Source organism: Dunckerocampus dactyliophorus, chromosome 6, assembly GCF_027744805.1.
Source record: "Dunckerocampus dactyliophorus isolate RoL2022-P2 chromosome 6, RoL_Ddac_1.1, whole genome shotgun sequence".
Classification (NCBI taxonomy): Eukaryota; Metazoa; Chordata; class Actinopteri; order Syngnathiformes; family Syngnathidae; genus Dunckerocampus; species Dunckerocampus dactyliophorus.
Window position 1 is genome coordinate 15634439 of NC_072824.1, and position 26484 is coordinate 15660922.

The 26484-nt window shown below is 39.0% G+C and overlaps 1 protein-coding gene across 3 annotated transcripts in view; it reads right to left on the reverse strand.

Moving 5' to 3' along the window:
- The window catches only part of ctnna2 (catenin (cadherin-associated protein), alpha 2), a 316834-nt gene that overhangs the window by 282348 nt on the left and 8002 nt on the right, over nt 1–26484 (reverse strand). For 2 of the 3 annotated variants that reach the window (XM_054779584.1, XM_054779587.1), the window contains exons 2-5: nt 19341–19450; nt 7714–7909; nt 1938–2104; nt 652–771 (exon numbers count right to left, since the gene is read on the reverse strand). In XM_054779584.1, coding sequence (XP_054635559.1) covers nt 652–771; nt 1938–2104; nt 7714–7909; nt 19341–19442 — 585 coding nt within the window. In that variant the 5' untranslated portion in view covers nt 19443–19450. The remainder of the gene's footprint in view (nt 1–651; nt 772–1937; nt 2105–7713; nt 7910–19340; nt 19451–26484) is intronic. The other variant, XM_054779585.1, reaches the window with a different exon arrangement.

Consider the following 26484-nt stretch of genomic DNA (forward strand, 5'->3'; position numbering starts at 1 on the left):
TACAGAAATCACAGTGTTAAAAATAACACTCAAAATATAAAACTTTGTTATGCATTTTAGTCCATCCATCCATTTTCTACCACAATGCGGGTGGCCAGAGCCAGTGCCAGCTGTCCTTCCAATATTTTCCGGGTCAAACACCAAAATTCGATTATCACTGGATAACGCGGTAGCCTATTCGCGGTAGCCTATTCGCGGTAGCCTATTCGCATGAACTTCCCTTCCTTAAATCAAATAGTCAGATCGCTAATTCTGGAAAAAGAAAAAGATACGGAGTACGGTGCAAAAGCACGCAGCACCAGAAGTCGCATTAATGGTAAGAAGTAATTTATTTATTATTGGATTGCTTCAGTGTAACAATGTTAATAAAAAGAATAACTTTAGAGGTCCTCCTTAAAAATGCCCACATTTACTTGTACTCAATGTTAAAAAATATTATATGGCTCTCAAGGAAATCCATTTTAAAATATGTGGCTTTTATGGCTCTCTTAGCCAAAAAGGTTCCCGACCCCTGCTCTATATTGTTCTTTGTAGTAGCGTACCCAAGTGCTAATGAGTGCACCACTTTGTTGCTCAAGTGCTTTGTGCCTGAATTATATCCAGAACTCAGAAGAGGTTTATGTTTTATAAAAGCTAGATAAGGATGGTTACCTGCTGTCTCCGGGCTGCTACATAATTAAGCTTCACCATCTCCTTTCCAAATTCTTTGAAGCGGTTTGCCAGGTCCTGCTCGTTGGTTGCATTCTTTACTCCCTCCAAGGCCTCCTCCACCTGTCACACACACAGAAAACCACAATGGATGCACAAATTGTGTTGATGCACATGAAGCACTTTCAACAAGGCCTTAAGCAGTGTATTTTAATGACATAACCATTTATTTGACCTAATGAATAAACATTATTTCTTGCCAGCGTGAAATTGGAAGCGGGTTAAAAAAAAAAAGACAATAACCATTAAAATGTGCAATTTAAAAGGGTCTCAATTCAGCAATCTCCATCCATTATGTGGGTACATTATGATTCTGGACTCCTTTCCATCCCTGATTAAACTGCTGCAGAAGATGTAATGAAAAAGAGAGAAGCGAGAGATAACTTTGAAGAGGCCTTTGATGACAAGGGTTATGCTGGATTGAGTTAAGATCCTCAGTAGCTCTCAAGAATGGAGCTGGCAAAAGGGGACAGAGGCAAATGTGGGCGTGAACGAAGCACGTTTGTACAGCCATCCCTCGCCACTTTGCGATTCATATTTCGCAGCTTCACTCTATCACAGTTTTTCAAAAATGTATAAATCATGCTGTTTTGTGGTTGAATATGGCCTATTGAAAATTTAAGCAAATGTTACATACTTTTTGCCTAAATTGAGCATTTTCAAGCATAAAAATGGCTAAATGAACTAAAATACAAATATATGGCATTCAAAGGACGCATTCGTTCATGTGCAGTGTTCTACACTGGTCACTGGTGTTTATTGAACTAAGCCGCAAGAAGCTTGGGGTAATTATTGAAATTATGGAATAATTACAGAGAGACTGTTATTCCAGAAATTTGAAAACTCATTATATATAACAACTATATTTAATCTTAGTACTGATCTGGAGTACATGAAAAAATAGAAAAGAAACCAGCTCTAAACACAGAATAAATTGCACAGTCATCATTAATAGCGCTGATTTGTTCATTGTAAACAACAATACAGCAAGTGTAACATGCATCAAATTCACACCAACGGATGAGTAGTGGAACAAACAGTTTAAAGGGCATGCTGAGGTCGATAAAGCTGCTGGAATGCTGACCACCCATGACACTTCAAATGCAGCTACTCCCTTGTGGGGTTAATAAAAACTACATTAGGTGGTTGCCTACAGCCACAGCTGTGAATGTGAGTGTTTTCTGACCCGGCACTAATTAGAGACCTTTGCTTTTGCCACTGTCACTTACAATTTTAAGGTGGGCCAGCAGCCTCATGACGTCGGCCATGTCGGCGAGGATGAGCAGGCGCGTAACAGCAGAGAGCAGGGCTCGGGCAGCCCTCACCATGGTGCCACGTTTCACAGAGGAGCACGGGTCATCAGCAAATTCTGAGGAGGCAATACGCATTGTCTCTCCTGTAAAAAAGATAGGGAAAACACATAACTCCATATTGCATTTAAATTAGTTTAGTAATTTGTATTTGTGTGCAGGCGCATATTACGTGAATGTATTGTTTTGTGTACATGTAATAAAAAAAACAGTTTACATGTAATCATTTATGTAAAACCTTTTATAAAAAGTAGAGCTGTCTAGTCAAAAAATAGTGGTTCCACACTCCCAATGCAGACTGGTGTCATTCTGAGGCCACATCTTGCATTTCAACGTGTCTTCAGGCCCTGGTAACTTCCAGCCTCCCCCTTACTAGCTCAGATTTTACCAACAACACAGTCCTAATAAGTACATTTCAAATAAATAATAATAATAAATCAATAAAATAATCATCTTTTCCCCTCAGTCAAATCAAACTTTGAATTATTTCGCTGGCAGAGACAAGGTATCTACAGTTTTAAAGATTTATACATAAATAGTACTTTTCAAGCTTCAAAGACGTATCACACAAATTCAACCTCCCTCAGCCCAGCTTATTTTTGTATTTCCAGATCTTCCTGCAGTGCAGTGACCCCAATTTCCCATATAAACCTCCTGTGTCTGTGCTACACAAACTGTTGGAAAGCCCTCTCAATCCCCAAAAACTAATTTCAAGAGTTAAGGACTGTATAGACTCTCTCAAAGATGTAACAGTTCAAAACAATCAAAAATCAAAAAAGCCACCAAAAGTGTCTCTGAGGATGAGCGATCTGATGCAATTTATCCAGTAAAAAAAAACAACTAGTATTGACAAACTTGGGTGGGTGGGTGGTGGGCATGGCAGGCGTCCTGCCTGTGCATTTGTTAAATTTGAAATGATTTTATGCACATACTTGTGCCATCAAAGTTAACGTAACGGAAATTTGCATTAAGGGCACTATTTTTTTTGACGCATTCTTGGGCTTGTGTACTGTAACTGCCTTCTTCAAGTCCGAACAGAGATTTCCTATTGGATTTAATAAGTCAGGCGATTGCAATGGCCACTACAGCCCTTTGTCTACAACCCAAATTTGGTAGATTTGGAGGTATACATGGGATCGGTGTCCTGTTGGAAGATCCAACGTCTCCCAAACTCCAGTTTTGTCACTGACTGCATGACATTTACACCTAAGATCTCCTGGTAGTTAATTGACTACATGGTAGCTTGCACACGCTGGACCGTCCCTGTACCTGAAGAAGCAAAACAGCCCCAGAGCATGACTGACCCCTCGCTATGCTTCACAGTAGGAAAGGTGTTCTTTTCTTTGTAGGCCTATCAACATATCGTTGATCCATAGGCCCAAAGAGTTCTAATTTTGTCCCGTCACTCGGAACATTATCTCAAAAGCTTTGTGGTTTATGCACATGTTTTTTGGCATACTGGAGTTGACTCTTCTTGTGTTTTGGAGTCAGCAGGGGGGTGCGCCTTCATCTCATAGTATGCACCTTATAGTCTGGGCGGAAACCTGATTACCTCCCTCTGACAAATCCTGTCACAGGTATTTTTTTTCCACCTTTCACTTCAGGTACCGGACAGCAGTCGCCGACAGCATCCTCTTTATGCCACGCCCAGGTACTGTTTCCACTGTGCCTTTAGCTTTAAATTTGTGAATTATGCTTACAGATGTGTCTTTTGAAATGTTTGATGTCCTTGCTGTCTTTTTATATCCATATCCTTGCTTATGAAGAGAAATGACATCCTTTGTAAAAGACAGATGACTTCTTTGACCATTCCCTGGACTTCACCATGTAGAAAAGACACCGCTGACTGTCTAGAAGGAGATGAGTATCGCAGTCGTTTTAGAAGTCCTTCTAAGATTTCATTATAAATATGATTTAAATTTCTTTTAAACCCTTTCCGGCAATGGGGTTTGAATAATTGTAAATGCCACCGTGTGAGCGCAGTCCTAGTTCTGCAAACTACTGACTGTTTTTGAGCACTTTATTTTTTGTAAATTGTCAATATTGACAGATGCGTTCTTCTTCTTTTTGTTTAATACGGGTTGCAACCAACGTTTAGGTGAAATGTAAACATGTTTTGCACATGTGCAGTGACACCCCATTAGTCACAATCGTCCATTATAGAAAACACACAAAGAAATGGATATCATGCCACAACTATTACACATGTCGGTGGATCCTTATAGCGTGGAGCAGAAAAAACACTATCATTAACAGGTTTCAAAAGGCTGGACTACTTCCAGATGAAGAGGAGGACACCAAGAGCATATTGAAAGAGAGAGAGAGAAACCGACAACGTGTGTGATAAAGGAATTATGACGCTGTTCAATTGTGACACGGAAGAGGAAGACATGCATGGTTTTAGTTCCCAAGAGGACGGCAACGAATGACTTTTCTGGTAGGCTACTGTTATCTATGTGAAATGCACTATTCGGCACTGTTTAACTAGCCGTGTACTGTTCTGCACTGTTTAAATGGCTGTGTTGCACCACTGTTTGGCACGCACTATTTAGAAAAAAAGCATTTATTTTATTAAAAGTTTAAAAAATCTTTCGGTGTAACATATTTCTGTGCACTAAATATCCCATTTCATGACGTGGACACCTGCTGCTTATAGCCCGGTGCAGCTTATATATGTACAAATCTTTTTTTTTTTTTTCTGTGCGTGCGGCTTATACACCAAAAATCATGGTAAATTATTTAATTAATCATATTACAATTTCATGGCAAGCTACACCTGTCTTTTATAATGGCAGGCGGAGGCATAGTATAGCAGCCCCGCAGAGCCACCCAGTCTGACACTTTATAACATTATTCTTACCTGAACATATCAACAGCAATGCAATTACATCTGGATTGGATGCACAACATTTTTTATGTGAGCAAAAGTATTGTGACATGTGACTGACATTACATTGCTTATCAATAAATAGCTCAGATTGGGTAGGACAGGTTTTGCCTGTGCAGACTGTATTTAGGTGAGATATCATGGAAAACCAGAGAACTGTCTATTGGTGAAAAACTAGTACTTCTGAAAGAATGAATCTGGAAAATGGAAAAATTATTAGGTCGATTGCACAACCATTGGTCATAGCAAGTACAACCATTTGGAATGTCCTGAAGAAGAAATGTATCACTGATGTACTAAGTAACAGACATGGTAACAGGTAGACCAAGGAAAACATCAGCATTGTGAGAGTTGTAAAGAAAGACCCTAAAACAACTATTAGAGACATCAGAAATCACCTGCAGAGGACAGCTCTACTGCTCATAGAAAACTTCATGAACAAAAGTACAACGGCTACACCAGAAGATGCGAACCACTCATTAGCAAGAAGAATAGGAAGGCCAAGCTGGAATATGCCAAAAAGTACAAAGTTGGGCCTACAAAAGTCACAGACAAAGGTTTGTTTGACTGATAAATGTTTGAGGGCCATCTCTGTACTTTTTGGTAAATTCCAGCCTGGCCTTCCTATTCTTCTTCTGAAGTCTTCAATATAATTTTTTCAGTTTTTCTGTTATAAAACTGACTTAATAGAACACCACTGAAAAGTCACATACATTTTTTATTGAGTCAGAATTTGACTGACATTGTTATTTACAAGTCAAAGTATTTATTGGTGCTTTAAAAAGTATTTCTTTCCTTTAGTCTTGCCTCCAATGGTCTATGTCACGCATGAGAAAAACGCTTGCAGGCCAAAACAGTCAGATCGACGTTACAGTAAAAGTAGCAGCAGAAAAGCAGAGCTGACCGAGCAGTGGGAAGAAAAAAATTGGGACAAAGCATGCGCTGTGGTCCGTTGCCTTTCAGCTGATAGTTATTGAGCAGAGAATCCAATTCCATCCTGGGGGCGGGGGATATACAGTACGATTCACAAAAAGCCTTGCTGACTGCCAGCATTTTTGCATTTTGCAAAGAGGAACCGCAGCAATTTATGTGTACAAAAACTCTGACATTTACGCACCTGAACAAAAGCACTCGGGAATGTTAACCACAATTTGCTCAAGTGAAATGTTCCTTCAAGATTTAGGATTAACATTCTTCGATCTTTTGCTGTAAATATGTTGTAATGATACTGTTCTTTTCTTAGTGAGCAAATCACGTGTAGAAGAGGACACTGCTCAGAAATTTTGTGTGGACGTTGTTCAAATGTTTTAGAGGCTAACAGCATGGGATGCACTGTCATGACTATTTCATTGTCATCAAACTCTCCTGGTAAACCGAGCAGAATTGATTTACTATCCACGCATCTAGCAAGTGATGTGACTTCAGTAAATAAGTAACTACTACCTTACTTCTCATACATTTTGTGTTTTGGATTTTTTTCTCATTACACTGGAACCTCGGTTTTCGTCATTTATTCCTTCCAAAAGGTCTGACAAAAACCAAAACATTCAAAAACTGAGGCAATTTTTCCCATAGGAAATAGTGTAAATCCAATTAATCCGTTCGAGACACCCAAAAATATTTTAAAAAATAAATTTTATAAAGCATAGTTATGGTTATGCATGCAGAACATAATGCAAAATATTTACAAATGATGAATGGATTGAATTTATTATTGACGCGGACTTCCCGTACATCCTAGAGAGATCAAATTCAACAGTATTTGTCACCTTTTTATCAAATTGCTGGCACTCACAACTTTATTTGCCCCCATGGCGGGTTACTTAGCAGTTGAACTAAAAAATGAGTGCTTTGATTCGAAAAAATTCTACAAAAAAAACAAATCACACAAAAAATGGGGCAGACAAAAACTGAGGCTTGAGTGTATTTCATTTTTCTTAAAACAATTTCTCGCAAATAGGACCCAAGATCATTAAGGGTGAAACAAAGTAAGTCACGTCAATTGTATTTGCATCGTGCAAATTATCGGAGGGCACTTAATACATGGAGTAGGTCTAGAGCAGGGGTTGGGAAACTACAGCCTGGGGGCCACATCCGGCCCGCCAAGCATTTGAATCCGGCCCGCCAGTTGCTTCCGAAGGATTTAATTTCAACGTTTAACATACGTACAAGCTGGCAAAATGACTTGCAAGTAGTCAGAGTCAGTCAATTAGGACAACCTTTTGATGGTTTTAGTAGCTTTTCACATGCAGCAATCCAGACAACCACCTCACCATGGTGCCAAACAAACAAAGTCAAGAAATATGTCACACACAACTTAACCTGCCCACTGCACTGTCTGGGAAGTAAAAGAAGGGACGTTCACATCAGTGGCGGCTGATGGTCATTCAAGGAGGGGAAGCTAATTTTTTTTTACATACATCATAAAGGTGTTTATTTATTTATATGTAAATTCTGCCCTGTGTTCCTTTTCAAGAAAATGATCTGTGACCTCGTCGTACCAACTAGGCGTCTTTTCCAAGGACTTGACCAGTGTCCTCTCAATGGCCAGCAGAGCTAGACTGCTTGAATGGCCTTGGCCCATTGTGTTGCAGGTGTAAGACTTGAGCCCCTTGATCTGCCCTGTTGTTTAACTCTAATTTTCTCTTCGTAAGGAAGACTATCAAATGGCTTCGCCAAAATCCCGTCAACAGCACTCATATCATCTGCCATGATGTGCAGCTTGAGCACCAGCTATGAGTGTGAGTGCCCTGCCATAAGGTGCATTTAGTCAAAATTGACTTTTTGTAAATGTTTCAACATGCTCACCTTGCTTACGGACATCATCTACAGCAGCAATGAGCTCCTCCTTGAGATCCTGGCTGTCTTTGGCAATCTGCTCCCCTTTCTCCAAAAAGTTTTGAGTGGCCTGTTCAACAGAGACTGCCAGGACATGAGCCTTCTTGGAGCGCCCCTTCTTCTTACTGGACGGCCCTTTGTTGCTCGTGTTTACTAAGGTTGTCACCTAGGAAAAACAAAAGACGCAAGAACAGTTACACGCAATCACAACGTGTTTAGTGAAAGGTTATGTAGCACTTCATGCATTGATGCAGATGTCAAGCATCATTACGAATGGCTTTTGACTTATGAGTGCACTCAAACATAAAGCAGCACACAGTGATGACAACTATCAGATTTCATAAAGAGAATGAAGTCGATATCAGTCAAGTGATCAACAAACTCAACAATTACTGCATGTCAAAAATGTTCCTCGAGAGGAATCATTTGTGGTTGACTTAGGTGTATCATGATGGCTTATCTATGACATTGTAACCCACGTCACGTTAAAAGGTCCAGGACTAGGAGCTGTCACATGACTTCAGTGAGCTGACGTGAAGTCCACTCCGATTCGCTGTTGCCGCACAGCAACAACAATGAAATCCCCGCAGGTGTAAGAAATCACCGCCGCCTGCTGTGGCTGGCGGCTAACGCCGACTCAAGCGGCACATTTACCGCCTTTATTATTTGAACGCCTCGGCGGTAAGATGCATGCACCTTTCACAACAGCCACCCATCGTATTTTAAGCCGCTAGGTTGTGTGAAAAAAGTTGCTTGTTTGACAGCGCTGATCGCGCCCTAATCTCCATTTTGGAAATGTGATTTTTTTCATTTACTTGTTTGTTAATTTATTATTGTTTGACTAATTCAAAATGGTTGTTATTGTCTTAAGTTTTTGTTGTGCAACCTTGATTTCGGCTGTGTTCTTTTTTTTTTCTCTCAGTTTATTGTATCTTTGTACTGTAATGGTTGCTAGACACAATGCTAACAAGTAGTAGAACATAGACTGTATATAATGAACACCACGTAGTCTGACTGAAATGCTATTGAATCTATGGACAGAATTATGAATGAATTGTGTAATGATTTATTGCCATATTGAACTGAAATGTGAATTATTGAATAAGTTGTTTACCGGTATTTTTTTTACAATATGAGATAGGAATGCGTGTTTTCTGTTCTATACAGGTCAGGGTTTTTGCACAGCTTGGTTTTGCACCCTTCATAACAAAGTGGCGAGCTGGTAGGACTTTTTTTCCTTCTTTACTATCAATGGATTATGGATGTCTTCTCAAGAGGAAAAAAAAAAAAAAGAACTAAACTGGTTAAGGAACTTTTGCCAACAAGACTCAAGGAACTGTCAAACCCAAAAAGCATTATTTTGTTTTTCTTTAAAAAAAAAAAAAAACGAACTTACACCCAGAAAATAAAAGAAAAGTTGTGATTTTCTGTTTATTAAATTGTTATTAAATTAGTTTCATTGTTTAAGTTATATAGCTTGTTCAATTTACCCCTTTCCCTAAACACTTACAATACACCATTTCATTTAAAACTCACTTGTTTGTCTGTTTCATTCACACCAGTTAGACTCCCTTAGAACTGTTTCTTCTGCGCACAGTTAAATTGCATATATATATATATATATAAAAGCTTTATAGCAGTATGGCCGCAGTTTGTCAGCAAAGGGAATTGCTGATATTATGTTTAGTATCTCGACTCTGCACTGTAAATGTCCATGCTGTGTTTACTTCAATCTATGTTTTGGGGATCAATATTTCATTATTACAGTCACACACACACACACACACACACACACACGCACACACGCACACACCCACAGTTCAACTCCCATATAAACAGCCACATATAAATACATACAAACCAACGCTATTAATCCAAAGAGTCACAAAAATTAAACCATGTTGCCTCTTGCAGTTATGCTTCACAGTATGAAAAATAATAAAACCTAAGAGCAGAAGACAATATCTGTTGCAACAGTGTGCTATGTTAAAGCAACATAAAGTCGTGGCAGGCATCCAACCACCATGTGTTAATAAAATCCAATTTAATTTGTTCAGCACGGGAACCTGGTCCTTTGAAGAGGCAGTTAATTTTTTTAACCGTCCTACAGAGCAATAAGCAATATATTGGCTGCTCTTACCGTTAAACAGCAGATGCACTGCCAACAGTCGAAAATGACTGTGTAAATTAAAGGGACTGGAGAAAATACATTTGTAGAAAAAGGACTGAAAGATTGACTGTTTAAATGTGTTCCTTTTATATTCTTTTTTTTCTTATATTGTTTTATGTTAACACGGTCGGGTCTGGAACCAATTAATCGTGATAAATGAGGGATTACTGCGTTAGGTATTAATATCAGCTTTTTCTCGTACATTATGGCTTTTGGTCTGTTTATTTTAGTTTTATAATGTGCCGCGAGCCAAGACAAAAAATAACCCACGCTAAAAATGGCTCCTTGGCCACACTTTAGACACCCCTGCTTTCATAGCGCTTCAGTTATGTGAGCAACCCCAACACTCATCGACTATTTACCTTGTTAGGTTCACATCATGAGCAAACGATTCTAATTAAAGAGAAAAGGGGAGTGTTACTGCAGGTAGAACTAATCCATGCATGACAACAGTCAGTAGATCCAAAATTGGAGAAGTTGTTCGAGGAGGTGTCCTCCTAGTGAACGAGTCCTACATACACACAAATAATGGACTACAAGCCGACCAATCACAGACTTAAAGGGTCAGCATCGTAGCAGGTCAAGAATTTTTTGGAGGTGCGCATCACGCTACACGCAGAGACTGAATAGGAAAACTGAAACCTTCGAAATGCAACAAAATGCGTACCTGAGAGAAGCAAATCGTACAAGAGTCAAAATGTGTGCAGTGCACAAAAATGCTCCATGGCAAAAACTTGAGAATTATTTACAAGTCTATAACAGTCATCTTCACTTCAAATGTATATTCATGATATATTAATTAACACAGGGCTGGGCTATGGAATACAAAAACAGAGAAAAGCTGCAGCATGTGTCATGTAGCTTACCAAAGGGACTGGCTCATTCAAGTCACAGCTCCTTGATGTGTTGTTCTTCAACAGTGGCTTAAAAAGCTTGATGTATATTTAATTATGTCCTGAATAACCTCACAGCAGGCACTTTAGACTCAGGCAACTTATCTACCTTCATGCAGATTTAACGGTGCTATTTTTATGAAAATATAATGCTGCCGCTGCACGCAGGTGCCAGAGTATACCGAGAACGAGCTTGTGGGGAAAAACAAAACAAAGACTTTACGAGATTAACGCAGCATGTAGGTGGGTGTTGACGTTCTCGGGCTGGCATCAGATTCACCCTTATATTGCCCACGGGTGCAGTTATTTTTCAGCACTGAAAATATAAAGTGCCTCAACATAGTGAGTTAAATCTAGTGACTGCCGTGACACTTTTTAAATGCCATTTGTCAGATGCCAGCATTTTTTGTTTCAGTGCTACGATCCTCAGGTATGCTATTTGAACTTGTCAGCATTGCTTTGTATGTTTTCCTCTGCTAAAAGACATGACAAGTGACTAAGTTAGCTAAAATTTGCATAATTTATGCACGGTATAGCTTCAGTTATAACTCTACGCTACCAGCGGAAGATAGAGATGGTAACAAAAACTCAAATATGTATGGAAGAGTTTCACAAGCCACCATCTATCCAGGCATGTTCTACCATGAATGCAGAAAAACGAAACCAACACGAATGAACAATGTGGTTTACACAGGCAGACGGAGCGTGGAAATTGGATTTACCAAACACTGCTAACACTGCACAGTGGAAAGCAGGAAAACACTGCGTTTTTTGGATGAGCGATAACATCAAGGTCTTCCACCACGACTGCTTTTTATTAGGGCTGCCACGACATCCGAGTTCTATCACTGTCACTCTCGCAGCGACACAGGCACAAGACAAATTGTCCTGCTGGCTAACTTTTGGAGCCTGATCGGTTCTGACAGCCATCAAATTTATACTCAGCCAGCTGCAGTGATGACGCACGTATAACAGGGAACAGCAGATTGAAGTGGAAAAACTAAGTAAAAACAAGATAAAATTACATACTTAGAGTATGCAGGCATGAAGGTACCTCTAATCTCTTACTATAGAGAAATGGAGGTCATGGGCAACCAAGGTGACGACTTGTGATTGACAAAATTTGATCACATGTTGTGCCACAGTGTGTGACTATAAAAAAAAAAACTTTGAAGTCTTCCAAAGCTCACACTAGGTACAAAAAATGGTGCATCCAATCAAATACGTTGTCTATGAAGGTGAAACCATAATTACTTAGCGGACAAAATAAATAGGCCGCAGTGATGTATGCCTACTGAATTCCAATGTAAATCTAAATACAATCTAAATACTGTTACTGGACAAGTAGACAGTCTTGCCCCTTTTTTGCCAGTTGGTAACTGTCCATTTAATGTGTGTATTAACACTCTTGCAGGCCTATGATCATGCTGCAGCAGTGAAAAAGGATAACATTTTCCGTGTGCATTGTCCACCCATTTTATTGCTCATCAATTGCATTAAATGCCATGTGGCCTTTTCTCTCACAACACTAACCAGTCAGTGGATTCTTCACTCAGTTGTAAATCCCTGTGGCCTTTCCAAGATGTTCAATTTTCCGCCTTCAGCTTCCAAGACGTGAGTGAGTGATAGGCTTTATCTAAACATGAGAAAAGGTTCTGTGTGTGTGTGGGTGTGTGTGTGTGTGTGCATGCGCAGTCAATTTAACCTTAGCACTATTGACAAATACACAAATTCCACATGAAGATCCTGCAAAATCTTGTTAATCCACTGCAAAGCCGTTTATACAACATACATAATGGATGAGATCTTTATTGTTTAAAGATTCATGAGTATCAAAAGCAAGATGTATGTGGGTAAGTCACTTATATGAGGAAAATGAGATTGTTATGATACATCTAATCCCAGATACACACCAGTGTTCACAAGGTGGACAATCTTTGGCATAGTACTTCTCATTGACTGCCTAATACGGAGCAATTTGATTACTTTGACATCTACAATGATCTTCCGTAAACCTTTTCGGCTTTGCCGCCAAAACAGTGCAAAAAAGTCTGAAGGGCTTTACTTATATTTGCTTTCTATCTGTCACATGTTGGCGTTGTGGCGGTGACCCCAGGATGCGAGATATGACACCCAATAGCGGGGAAAATGTTGTGCAGGTGCGGGAAAACAGAGAAGCAAAGCATAAGAACACAGAATGGAGCAGAAACAGAAGTAAAAACAAAATAAGGGCACGGAATCCGGAACTAAGGCATCAAAGTGGAAACTGTATGTATGTTTTAAAAGAGGGGTTTTCGAAGCCTAAGGGTTAGTGTTAGGGTTAGACTTCAGAGGAGGCACAGCTTGAGAAAAATAAACAAGTCAAACGTGCTAAGCTAATGTTAGTTGGGCCCAAGGTAAGTCACTGAGAGTCCGGGCTAAGTGGACAAACACCAAAAAACCCCACCAATGCACCCCTCTATATGGAAAGAGTTCAGAGAGAAAAATATGTTTCAGAAAATGCAAGGTAGCACCTGAAAATATGACCTGCAAGGACAAGACAATATCCTAGCTATCCTAGACTGTGATGTAAGTCGAGTTTTGGTGTAAGTCAGACCTTACACCTAATTTCTACCGAAATGAACTCCTAAGTGACTCACACTATACACAGAACACATGAAGAAAACACTAAATTAGAGATGCTCCGATCGGGGTTTTTTGCTGCTGATTCCGATACCAATCATCCATGAGTGAAATCGGCCGGTATTAATATCCATCACATGGATTAATTATAAATATTTTCATTTATTCATGATGAGTACTATTGGCCAGGGGTGCCATATAAAGGGGTAAATTTCCAAGGTCCACTGACTGCCAGAGGGCCCAAAAAATCTGTAATTACTAATAAAAATTAGTAATTAATAAAAAAAAAATCACCCAAAAATCAACCTAAAACTGTTTTTTTGGGGGGGGGTTTTCCCAAGGGGCCCAGAATTCCTTGCACCCCTACTATTAGCTATATTATAAGAAAAAAGGAATATTAAAATAGCCTTAATTTAGACAAAAACATATTTTACTTACATTTTCAAGAGAACATATCACTCGTGAAACCTACAGAGGATGAGATGCCTTCTTTAAGGAGACTTTGTTTGTGAGAGTACAGTGCTTAGCAGGGCTTCCAGGTAGCGCATACGTGGGCTCCAAGTGAGAGAGCAGTGGGCGACCGCACTCTGCACCAGTAACAACCTTCACTTGGGCCGAGTATCGTCCCGTGTCTTGAGCTGCCAACAGCCAATCGGATCCTCCTGCTCAGGTGACCTTTTTTTTCCGTCGACCACTTGACTTTTTTGTTCCATAACCCTCAGGATCTTTTAAGAAGTTTAAACTGACTGTCCTTCTGCATCCAACTTCAGCAGCAATGGCACGCTGCGATAGGCCTTGCGTATGCAGCTCACCAATCTGACTGCGTTCAGAGAGAAAGCTTTTTTGCCTTTGCCCTCAAAAGATCATGACAGTGTGAATACCTGACAGAAAATGACATTGAATCCACATTTTTGCCATGATTTTGGCTTTTAAAGGCTGTGGTCTTAAACTTTTGATCAGCTGATGAACAGCCTATTTCTCTTTTGTGGTTGTTTGCAATAAATTGCTTGCATCATCATCTTGCAACATTTTGTATTTCAGAATGCATTTCTTTCCAGTGCATGCCACATTATTCCTGAAAACCTGAATGAAAACCGGGCACCACGTTGGTGACCACTGGTCTACAATATTGTCACCCTATTACTCCCCATCTTTGTCTTGCACACAATCAACAGAGGCTACTAAGCAAGGCTCTGACTGGCTCATTGTCAGAGTACTTTGAAGATCCTAAATGGATCAGCTGTATTCCACTTGTAGCTCTGCTCAGCACCACCTTGGCTTGCCTGGCTGAGGCGTTGCATCACAGTCATCTCATTGCAGTGCGCTAGTGAAGCAGTGCTAGTGTTAGCGCTGGGTTGTTCAGTGCCAGTGCACAGATTACTAGACATCACAAGGAATGCATTGGTTTAAACCTTGGATTCTCCTCTGAATCATCCAGCCTGAAATGTTAAACTTGAATAATCTCTTCCCCTCTCTTATCGCCATAAATACACGTTTTTATCTACTCTGTGTAATGTTAATTAAGTTTGTGACTCAATGACAATGCATAACGTCTAAGGGTTCATTAAGTTTTGGCTTGTGACAGTAATGATCCATCCACAAGGGGATGTGTGTCTGAAGCAGCCGCAACTCTGATGTATTTTCTATGATGGCTAACTAAGCAGGGAGGCAGCGGGCTACAAGCATCTGTGCTTGGCAGCTGTTCAGACGCCTGGAGCTAGCCATATGCTGACAAAGCAAGGTAGCGGAAGATGCTGCCTGAAGTCAGACGAGTGTCTGTTTTGTAACATTTAAAGAAGTGAAGAAGGGTGAAAACTTCACATTACACAGATGACAAGCTAATCAATTGTGTCAGATTAATTAACGAATTCATTACTCTCGTCACATTACTCGGCATGTTTGCTTGTTTGTTTTAAACACTAAATGTTACTGTTGTAAAAAGTCACATTTGGAGTCCAAAGACCAGAAGCTTGGCAGATAACTCTAGCTAGCTGCTAGCTAACTGCCGCCAATGCAAAGTACAGCCAGTGACAGTGACAGACAAAATGTGTAAACAAAGATGCAACAATAGTCGTACTGCAATAGGTTTGGTAAGGGAGCCATCAAACACACTGGCATCGCTTGGCATAGCCTGTGGCAAGCTCTATACAAGACGCGTCATTTTGTTGGCAACCCTACGTGACACAGCAGACATTTAGCATTTGCCGTTGCACGCCGATCGTTTTTTGTGATCGGCTTTGAAAAGCCCTTATCGGTATACGCAGAGCACACGTTTTTTATGGCATAATAATATGGGTACACTATATCAAAAGCAATACATGTTAATTTCCTAAAGAGTATTTAACACTAATTGGAATGCCAAGAGCTTTTAAATAAAATAAATTAAACAAACAACATAACAAACAAACAAAATAAACAATCACAATAAAATGGACTCAAAAATTGCAGTTAAATAGAAATCATGATCAAAACAACACACACACAAAACCACACACAATAAAAACAATACAAAAATGGAGCAATTCTCTATAAACAAAATTGCACATCAATAAATAATGAACATTAGCAAGAACGATTTACAAGTAGCGAGTGACACTGTCTGTAAGCGCGTACCATTTTGTGCTACAGCCGGACCGATTTATCGGGCCAATTATGACGTATCACGATTAATCAACATCTGTGACTATGATATACAGGTATACCTCTCTGCGCTGCTCCCTGTCAGAGTACCTAGCTCACTAGGAAGGATGGAAAATTTCCTCTTGCTTTAGAAAAGCTATTATTTATCATGTGGCAGCAAAACAGAGCAGTTGGGCACAAACAGATTAGCATGTCTAGCCCTGGTGCTCACACTTCCGTCTTCCTTACCCCGCCCCCGCCACATGGCCAAGGCCAAAGGTCACATAAGTCCCCCCTCGTCGTAGCTGTCCCAGGCAAAGCCTGAAGGAGTGTAAATAATCAGAGATTTCAAGAATAAAGTCGTAAATTTATGATAAAGTCATAAATGTAAAAAAAAATTTGTAACTTTATGTTATAGGCATTGCCTGTAACGGCGCAAAGCAGAGACATTTTGGATCCTTTTTTGTACTTTAAATTAAAATGAAAAGAAGCAAGCCACATTTCTACAGTGCACGTCTCAACCAACGTGCTTTAATAGTGCATGCTTTTGAAACTGGACACATTCTTCATGGCTTTCCTTGGCCATCTGTGGTGTCCCCTCCTGGTAGGACACTCCACAATGAGCTTTTGAGACCATCGGTAAATGTAGGAACATTAACGCTAAAGAGGAAATCCAGACTACACCTTTTGATTCAGTCTCTCTTCACTGGGACAGACCAGTTCCACGACCATATGACTGCAGATACGGCACTGATCTGTTTGTCAATCATGCACTCATAAAGCCATACCTAAATTCCTCAGCTCAAAGGCAGAACTTCACTCCCAACCATTATCATCATAATACAGTTGGGAAAATGCTCAAAACTTTCTTTTCCAGTAAGATTGCTAAAAATAAGCTACTCCGAGGCTTAAATCAAACAAAAAGTGTCCAGTCATCTTCCATTTATGTTATCTTAATAGACTATGACAGGGACTGCAGCATGATGCCTCAATCCTTTAAAATGAGTTCACATGGTGCTATATTTGCACAGCACATCCTACTGCCAGTTAATACTAAGACATAGTGCTAATGCATTACATCGTATCGTCTGAGTCAAGTCAACAGGAAAATGATGAGTTGAGTACTTACCATGAATGAATCCATGTTTGAGAATAAAAGCAACCAGGTTAAACCAGAGCTTGTCTCTCTCGCATCATTTCATCTCTCAAACTGGACACTACAGCAGAGACGTTGCCCTACGTCACAAAATATCCTAATAATGCAAACTCCATCCAAGTGGCAGAATTAGGGCAGCGAGCTCATGAGATAAATCCATTTGGGTTTGCACAAGTGGTTGTCATGCAATATTTTTGCTCTGCTTTATTAGTTTATTCTTGGTGTACAAAGTGTGAAGAAAAATGTGTTACAGGAGAATGGCAGTTGTATTTTAAAGAGTTACAGTAAACGGAATTCCAACACCAGACCCCAAAACTTTATTAAATTTATCAAACAATATTGCCATTTTACAATACATTCCAAAAACAACTAGAGGGGAACAACAGTCGTCCATTACATCACGTGAGACCTCAGTAAATCTAGTGAGACTTAGCTAATACAGATACATACTGTATCAAAGTCATGTGGACTGCAAACGTAAGTCTGTTATATCGCCAGTTATGAACATGTCTGGTGTCGACAGCCTCAGTTGATAAATGGCCATGTGATCTGAAGCAATGTCAAGCTTGTCAAGCCTCCCAAAGCAACCTTTTATTTTATCATAAACCAATAAATCATCAATTGATGAAAACCAAAACCAATAACAGTGTCACGTTCATATCCTAAAACACCTTCACCACCACTGCATTTACTGAGAAGGAGATGAACCGTCCCAGCAGCGGCATGCACAATATCACTCTTAGTTCCGCATGCAGAAGAGTAGATCAATGGCTACAGTTGAGTAATTCAGAGAAATCTCCCAGAGCAATCCCCTGGGTGAAAAAACTTCTGGCATTCCGTTATCGATTTATGAAGGAATTCACATACTCAGACTAAAGATGCAGGAATTAATCATGGGGATAGCAAAAGAGAAATAGGAAAATTGTACCCAAAAAAAGTGCCGGGTGGACACATGTATTTATTACGGACGCGTAACATGGGTTGACTCTTAAAGGAAAACTGCAGTTTTTTTTTATAATTTTGGCTATCATCCACAATCCTTATGTGAAACATGAAAACATGTTTGTTTCCTTTTTCTGTACGTTTCTGTACGAGAAGACGAGTTAGCATGAGCCAGCTAATATTGCACGTCATGGGAGGCACTTATTTCGATTGTACAGCCCTGTCGTTTTATTGTTTTACATACATGCTGACACTTACAATGTCCGCTCTCATTGGGATGGCTGTGTCTTCCAGCACAAGACTTGTGCTCCAGTCCTCAGGTAAAAAATGCATACAGCAAACGAGCATCTTGTTGAGTCTTCGTAGCGAAATTGAGAGCCAGTAGTTTCCACTCTTTTGTCTGTCCCGCTGCAGTGGCTTGAGGCGTTGTGAGTGACGCTGAGACTAGCGAGGCGTTGTGTTACTCCGCCAGATAAATATAGTTTTTCGTGTTAGCTGCTACAACAACAATATCGGTGTAGCTTGGTTAATATACAGGTCAAATGGAACACTGTTGACGTTCTTTTGAGTTGTTTTTTTTTTAGGGCTTTATTGTCAAAATAGGTCCCTCCCATGACATGCCTTTTTAGCTAGCAGATACTAACTCATTTACTCTCGTTAGAAACGCACAGGACAAGAAATACATGTTCATGTTTCACATAAGAATTGTGGATGATGGGAAAAATGTTTTTAAAAAGTGCAGTTTTCCTTTAAGTATGCATTTCCGGTTATTTGTTCATCCAACACAGAATGATTAACAACACAGATTCTGTCTCATTTCTTCATCATTCGCACTGGATGAGGTGTTGAAGCATGCGCTGCATATTTCTGAGTGTTCTGTGTTTCATATTTTTTCCAAACAGTCAAATCCAAATCACTGATACTATAAACCACTGTCACTGCAGTCACGTTCAGCCATCTGCTCTGCTCAGAAGCCAGACTGTTAGTAGAGAGGAGCCAAAGTGTTGTTTGGCAGTAATCCATCATAATTAAACATCTTTTTGACAAGTGATACAGATCCGGAGCATGCAGCTATTAGATTTGGTCTTTATGGAGGATTTCTGCTTCATAAAAAGCAAGACAAGTTACATTAACGTCATCTTGACACTCGTCTGTCTTCATACAAGAGTATGTATCCAGGGTTTAAGTAAAGTACCTGTGTAACAAGGGGTTCCAGAAGTCGCTCCACAGTCAGTGTGCGGATTTCAAGACTCTTAGGGTCCCATTTCAACAAGATTGGGGAAGTGGCTGTCGTCATGGTCTCTGCTGAAGTCAAAAATAGAAACAACAGTTAAGAAATTGTATGTTGCAAAATCTTAATAAAAAGACATACCTCGAAGTAGGAAAGGACATTTGATTACAATCCCTTGATACAGTAGACTGTGGTAAATATTAACAATGATAATCAGTTATTGTATTGGGATGTAAAACTCTCAAAATGTACATTCCATTGTCATATTTAAGCAGATTAATTAACATCTACAAAACGTAGATGCAAATCAAATCGCTTTATTAACAAGCGGTAAAACGCAACACTGTGTAAACACACTCATACAGCCTGAGCTTGCGAGATTCTGCTTTTACCAGTAGATTCCTTTATTCCTTTATTTTATCCCGTCCGCAATTCCGTTAATGTGGAAATCATAAGGCCCTACATACAGCTATTACAACATTGGTTCGTTGCTTCTGTGTTGTGCAATGTACCTCAAAGAGAATTAGGTTTTCTTTTCCACATTCTCATGCACTGCAAATCAATGGATTTTCTAATGTTGTAAGAAACAACCTCTTTCCAAATAACAAACGCATCCAAGTAAAGTCAACAAACATTTCCCCCAAATCAACCAAATTATTGTGATAATTGCAAAAAATAAGAAAGTACTCCAATGCTCTTGCAGTATTATATCGTTGTCAACTCTCCAGATCTTGAATTTTTTAACTTTCTACAGCTTTTCATGGCACTTATTGTGAAGCTCTTCAGGGCACTGCGGGTTGTACAAGGGGAATGTGAGGAGGACGGAACAGCTGGCATGGTGGTAGCAGGCTGTTGTTGCTGTGGGAATGCATTTCTACAGAAAGCATTTTTAGAATGGGCCAGTTGGGACACAACCAGTGTGCTGCCAATGCCAATGAGGCAGAAGGGAGTAAAGAATGTAGGAAAAGATTGATAGATCTGGGCCACGGGCTCAAATACTAAGGACAGTGAGTTAAGACAAAACTCGTGGAAATGTAAAAAGATGACTTGAACAACATTTGGTTTTCTTTAGAAATTCTTTAAGCAGAAATTGGGAATAACATCTACTATTTAAAACCAGCCAGTTTGTCAGACATTGTCCCTATACCCAACTATTTCAGTACAGCATTACACAAGCTAATTTAACACCACTGTATCTGCCTTGGCGGAGGTCTGTAGTTCACTTACTTGTAAATACAAGTCAATACTGGTAAACTGTTTTTGTTGGCATGCTGACCAAGTGGAAGTGATTTAAATATCAAACAGCCATTGACTACGGTGGTCTTTTGGTTACAATTCTTGTCTCTATGTGTGCATGTATAACGTCTAACGTTTGCGTTTTAGGAGCAGTTTTATTTATTTTTATTTGCTGAGGGTGTTTACGACAAACTGTGGCCATGGCATTGGGAAAACAATCAAATGTATGGGGAGACTGCAATAACACAGAGCACCGCAAGTGTATTCCCACCGCTTACTACATTTCTTATCACGGGAAAAACTGTCAAGACTGACATCATTTCCCTCGCTGCCTTTGGAAAGAAAATTACAACCATACGCAGCACAGTTTCTGCTGATGCTTGTCACTCATAGCTCACTTCTGATTGCAATCTAAACACTGCATTGAACCACAGTGCATTGCGGCGCAAACATTCATGGTCTACATGTCCTAGTATTCATTTGCAAACATGTGAAGTGATTTTAAAATCTCATTTTTTATAGCTGACAACTGCATATGGGAGGGAAGGTGCGGCAGCTTGTGAAAAAACAAGAAAAATGTATTTTTCAGATCTGCTACGCTAGCTTCAATTATGTCAGAGGCAAAATGAATAGATTTTTAGTTTTTAGTTCAAGTATACAGCAATAAACCTAGACTGTGTCCAAAGTTTTCCCACCGAGGGCCAAATACTTAAAGATGAATAGATGCAAGGGCCACTTTGTTATTTTGTAAAGCAACTGTAAATATAAATATACTAGAGTAATATAGATATACTAATATGCAAATACAAAGACATATACAGTATAGTTCAAGAAAAAAAATTATCTTAGCTTTATGATATACAGAAGGTGAAAAAGCATATCATTAGTATGAACTTTTGTTTTTTCCCCATATTTTCCAAATATTTCAACTTTCATCTTAAATTAGTTTCATCCATTTTTTTGTTAGATTTTGACTTTATTGCCATCATGTTATAACTTTAGTCCCATCATTTTATAACTTTTTCCCCAACATATTTGTCCAAAAAATTACAACTTTATTTTGTTTTGTTTGTTCTCATAATATTATTTTATTTTTAACATAGTAAATATTTAAACTCTGTGCTACTAAAATGATATTAATTTTACTCATGATATTACGAGTTGTTCTCATAAAAATTTTTCTCGTTAGAATATGATTTCTTTCTTCCATTCCTACATGCAGAACAGATTTGCTCTGCCAGGGAAAAGTGTAAGACTCTTCTCTCTACTCTTCATTATTTTATGTTTTATTGTAATGCAAATTTGGAGAGGCCGGACCGGAGCAGGAGGGGATAGAGAAGAAAAGAAAAGGAGACAAAGGGCATGCTAACCACTCGGTCACCGTGCGGCCCCTAATAGTGAAAATATTAACCATAATAATAATAATAATAATAATATCGACAATAACTGGTAGTAATCTTATTCCCGACATCAACATCACTATAATACAAATAACAACATGACAATACCATAGCTAAATCAGTGAGTTACGTGGGGAAGTGAGTATGTACTGTGTGTGTGTACTGTATGTATGCGTGTACAGGTATCTCTGTAGGTGTGTATGTATGCATGTCTATATGTATGCATGCGTATATATACACGTGCATGTGTGCACATGTGTGTACATGGAATTGTTACTTAGAACGTATGAAAGGTGAGGTACTGCTTCCTACCACCCAGCATGGGCAGAACCAAGACACCCACATTTCCAACTATTTGAACTTTCTTCTTGTAAATGTTCTTCTTGTAATTATGACGTTATTCCCATAATATTTTGACTTTATTTTTGTAACATTATAACTTGAACATAATAATATTCAAAAAATTACAACTTTGTTATTTTGTTTGTTTCTCATACCACAACTTAAAAAATAGTCTTTTTTCTTTAATATTTAAACTTTATGCTACAAAAATGATGTTATTTTTCCTCATAATATGACGACATTATTCTCATAAAATTGTGATTTTTTCTCTTTTTTTCCTCCTAATATTTTGACTTTGTGTAAAATTACTGTTAATTTTTACTGATGTTTTTTTTTTTTCGTTTTCTTGTTAAATTATATTTTTTGAATGTGCTGCAGGCCAATAAAAAAACAGCTCCGGGCCGCACTTTGTACAACCCCTAACCTAAACCTATGTGTACCATAACCTATCCATGCTGAACTTTCATCTCTTATTATCCCCATTGCATGATGGTTTGTCTCCAGATTCTATTCCACCCTCTGTGAGTCCACACGGACATGGATTAAGTTTACTCCCGTGGATGTATTAACAAATGAGGTTAATACATGATCAGCATTAACTGGGCAAAGAAATAAGGTCATATTAAGTAAAAAAAAAAAAAAAAAAAAAGGTTTAGTAGTTTTTCCATTTCTTTTTTTGCATTTTTTTTAATGTTTGCACTAAACTAAAAAAAAATCCAATAAGACCGATAAGCTGTGTAGCCTAGTTAGTAAATGTAGAATTACACGGGAAATGCGGAATACCTTTATCCATCAACATACATGCCTTTGATGAGGAAAACATGTGTTAATATTTCCTTTGTTTTGACTAAAATGGATGGATGGATGGATGTTTCACGATTTGCGATCAACAGCAAATACAATTTTTGTCAGGGCATCTATTACAGCAAAACATGAAGGAGCCCATTATGAGATACATTTTGGGTTTTTTTCTTCAAGGAAAACTGCACTTTTGAAGAATGACGAAGATTGTTAGCGCTAACAAATCCCCAAAAGACCAATATACTATAGTACTATGTACTATACATGTAGTATTGCATGCTATCATGTTAGCATGTACGTATATAAAACGTTGTTGGAGATTTTCTGATATTTTTTTAAAGGGCATTATAGGCGGAATAGGTGAATCCCCATTACCTGCATTGTTCTAGTCTCACAAAGGGTTTGTGGATGTCGGGCAAAATTTTAAAAAAAAATGGCAGTTTCCCTTTAATTGTTAACCATGCACAATTAGTCTAGCAGTGTCCAAAAATGACATGATTGTAAGGGAAATCAACAGTGAGTCAAGCAAGAAATGTAGGGGGAAAACAGTCAGCAGCTACGGGCTCTAAGCCCTGAACACCCTTTTTTTTGGTTTATTTGTTGAAAACATCATCTTATCTTAGCTTAAGAGTTTTGTTTCAAATTGTATTAGATATATGTGTAACTTTGGAATAACTAGGGAAACAGAAAATTGCCATGAATGAAGAGTAAGTTCCCAGACTCCCACACCACATTTCCATGATTAGTCCCAAATATAAAAATTATAGCCTCGCCCCTGGTCAGCGTACTGAGAGATGAAAAGCAGTTGCTGAACAAAAGAAAAGTCAATGTACCAAAGCAGAACACAAACACAGCGAGGGTGGAGCTTGGTGGGTGCTCCATACTGGCGGCCAGAATAACAGATAAGATTAGACTTGGAGGGCTTTTTGGCAAAATGCTCTGAACAGAGTTTGCACTACAGACTAGTTTGGAAAAAAAACAAACAAGAAGCAGCAGAAACAGTGAGCAACAAGCAGGGGTGTACTTACATGGAGGGAAAAACAGACACTGCGGATGAGACGACCATGTTCAGACAAATTAGGTACAGTTCACTAAACGACATTGTTAGTGCTTATTCATTAAAACCTCCATGCTGCTGCTGCAATTTTTTTTTTGAAGGACCATTCCTACTGGACTAAGACATTCCCTGCATGCGTTAAGCCTGCCATATATTATGAGATGTATTCAAAAATATTTTCAAAGAACTGTTGATCCACATTTGTAAGTGGAGGCTCTCCCCAAACTTAAGCTAATGGGGTTGTGGGGCAATTTTTATTGGTCATCAAGCTGTAACACAATTTATTGGCAAAACGCTTTGGGAATCACTTGCAAAAGCACTTTGAAAAAATACAGAAAATGGCACTTATATTTAAAACACAAACAAAGTCAATCGAGAAAACAAGAATAACTTAGTGGAAAGTAGCATCCATGCAACCACAAAAAGCTACAATGGCCAGCGCAGACCGCGGACAGGGTCTGCTCCCAGGGCTCCTTTGGGAATACAACTACGACCATACAACTACAACCATCCTGGGCCCCATGGACAGCAGCACTTGAGTGTGACAGATCAAATTTGGGGATGAGCCAAGCTGCTTTTGCTTATAGGTGTGCACAAAAGGCTTTGTTTTCATTTCAGACAATCATAACAGACAAGGCCAGGAAACAACAAAAGAAAAATGCTGCTACAATTCAATCTTGTCAAAATTAATACAGTATGTTTTCCCCTGTGTGAGAGTGTGACATCTGCAGGAGGCTGCAGAGAAATCGTTAAGATGGCGAAAAAAAATCTCGCTGTTGCTTGGTGCTGTATGAGAACTTAACACATTTTCCTCTCAATTTTTAGGCCAGGACAATTCAACATGAAAAAGCTTTTCATTTGGCCTACCAAACATTACTCAAATAATGTGAACCATTGAGTCTCACTAGAGAAGTGGTCATTCATGCAGTACTCCGCAGTGGGCTACAGCAAGTCATACATGTCACAATGAAGCATCACTAGAAGACGCCTCGCCGTTTAAAGAAACATGGCGCTTTGAAAAGTAGAAAAGTAGACGCTGAAAATCAGACTTTCAAAATCGAGTAGACGACAAAATACGCAGGCACTTTCAGACGAAGCATCAAAACTTTTATGCAGTCCGTTCCCTCAGTTCGGATACGTGCACACAGAAATGAAAAACTTTAAAAGACAACTATGAGCAATGCGGGATTGTCTTCTTTCGGTCCTGCTCTACACAACAGACAGCAACTATAGCTTCCCTCCATGAAGCATGGCTCCTTGCTCAAAGGAATCAGCCATTCACTGATGCAGAGATGACGAAGGACCGCATACTAGCAGTTGTAATTAAGTAATTTATTTTATGCACTTTTATTATTGCTTGAAATACTCCTGTGATGCTACCTATTTTTATTTCTGGGTTGCAACCACGTGACCTTAAAGCCCACCATGTCACTTCCAGTGTTCGGATGGGAGGCAAACATTTGACAATCCGATCACATACCACAGAAATGATTTGCTTGAATTGTGTGAGTGTGCATGGTGTGTTGCATAAATACGACGATCAAACTGCAGTGAAAGCTTACCTTCCGCATTAGACATGATCAATGTATCAGATGAAAATAATCCTTCTAACATCTCTATCTGGGATCTTACACCAAATCAGTCTGCATGAATATATTTGTGTTTGTGTCCAGCGTTTTGCTGCACTGTTACTCCATGGAGGTATTGCGTATGAACATTAATTTGTTGTAAACAACGCGATCACGTCACGGGTTTAAATACATGCACTTTTTTTTCCCTTCTTTTATATATTATTACTTTTCAATTTAGTTTTTTTGCAACAACCCATTTTGAAATCACGGTGGTATATTTATGGTGTTTATTGAATAATTCCGCACTTTTACTGTTAAAGCATTGAGATGAAACCGTATGAGGAAATGAAGAAGCTATAGTTTTCTGTTGTGAGGCAATTTTTTTCTGCATTTGCCATTTCCAGGAGCATTTTGGAGTTCTAACAATATTTTAACTTTAAGTATAAATTTTGGCTGTTGTAGTCATGTTCAGACTTGGCTCCACTCAATGAGAGTGACGGCTTTAGCAGCCACCTTTTTCTGTTTTTTGGTGGTTTCCATCTCAGTAATAACTTTTTTCAAAATCCCCATTTGAACGATTTCCACATGTTCAATCGTCACATGCAACCCAGCAATTTGATACACTTTTGTTTTGTTTACTTAAAATATTGCTGTGATGCACCTTCCATGCAGCTTTGTTTAAAACACGAGGTTCAATATTT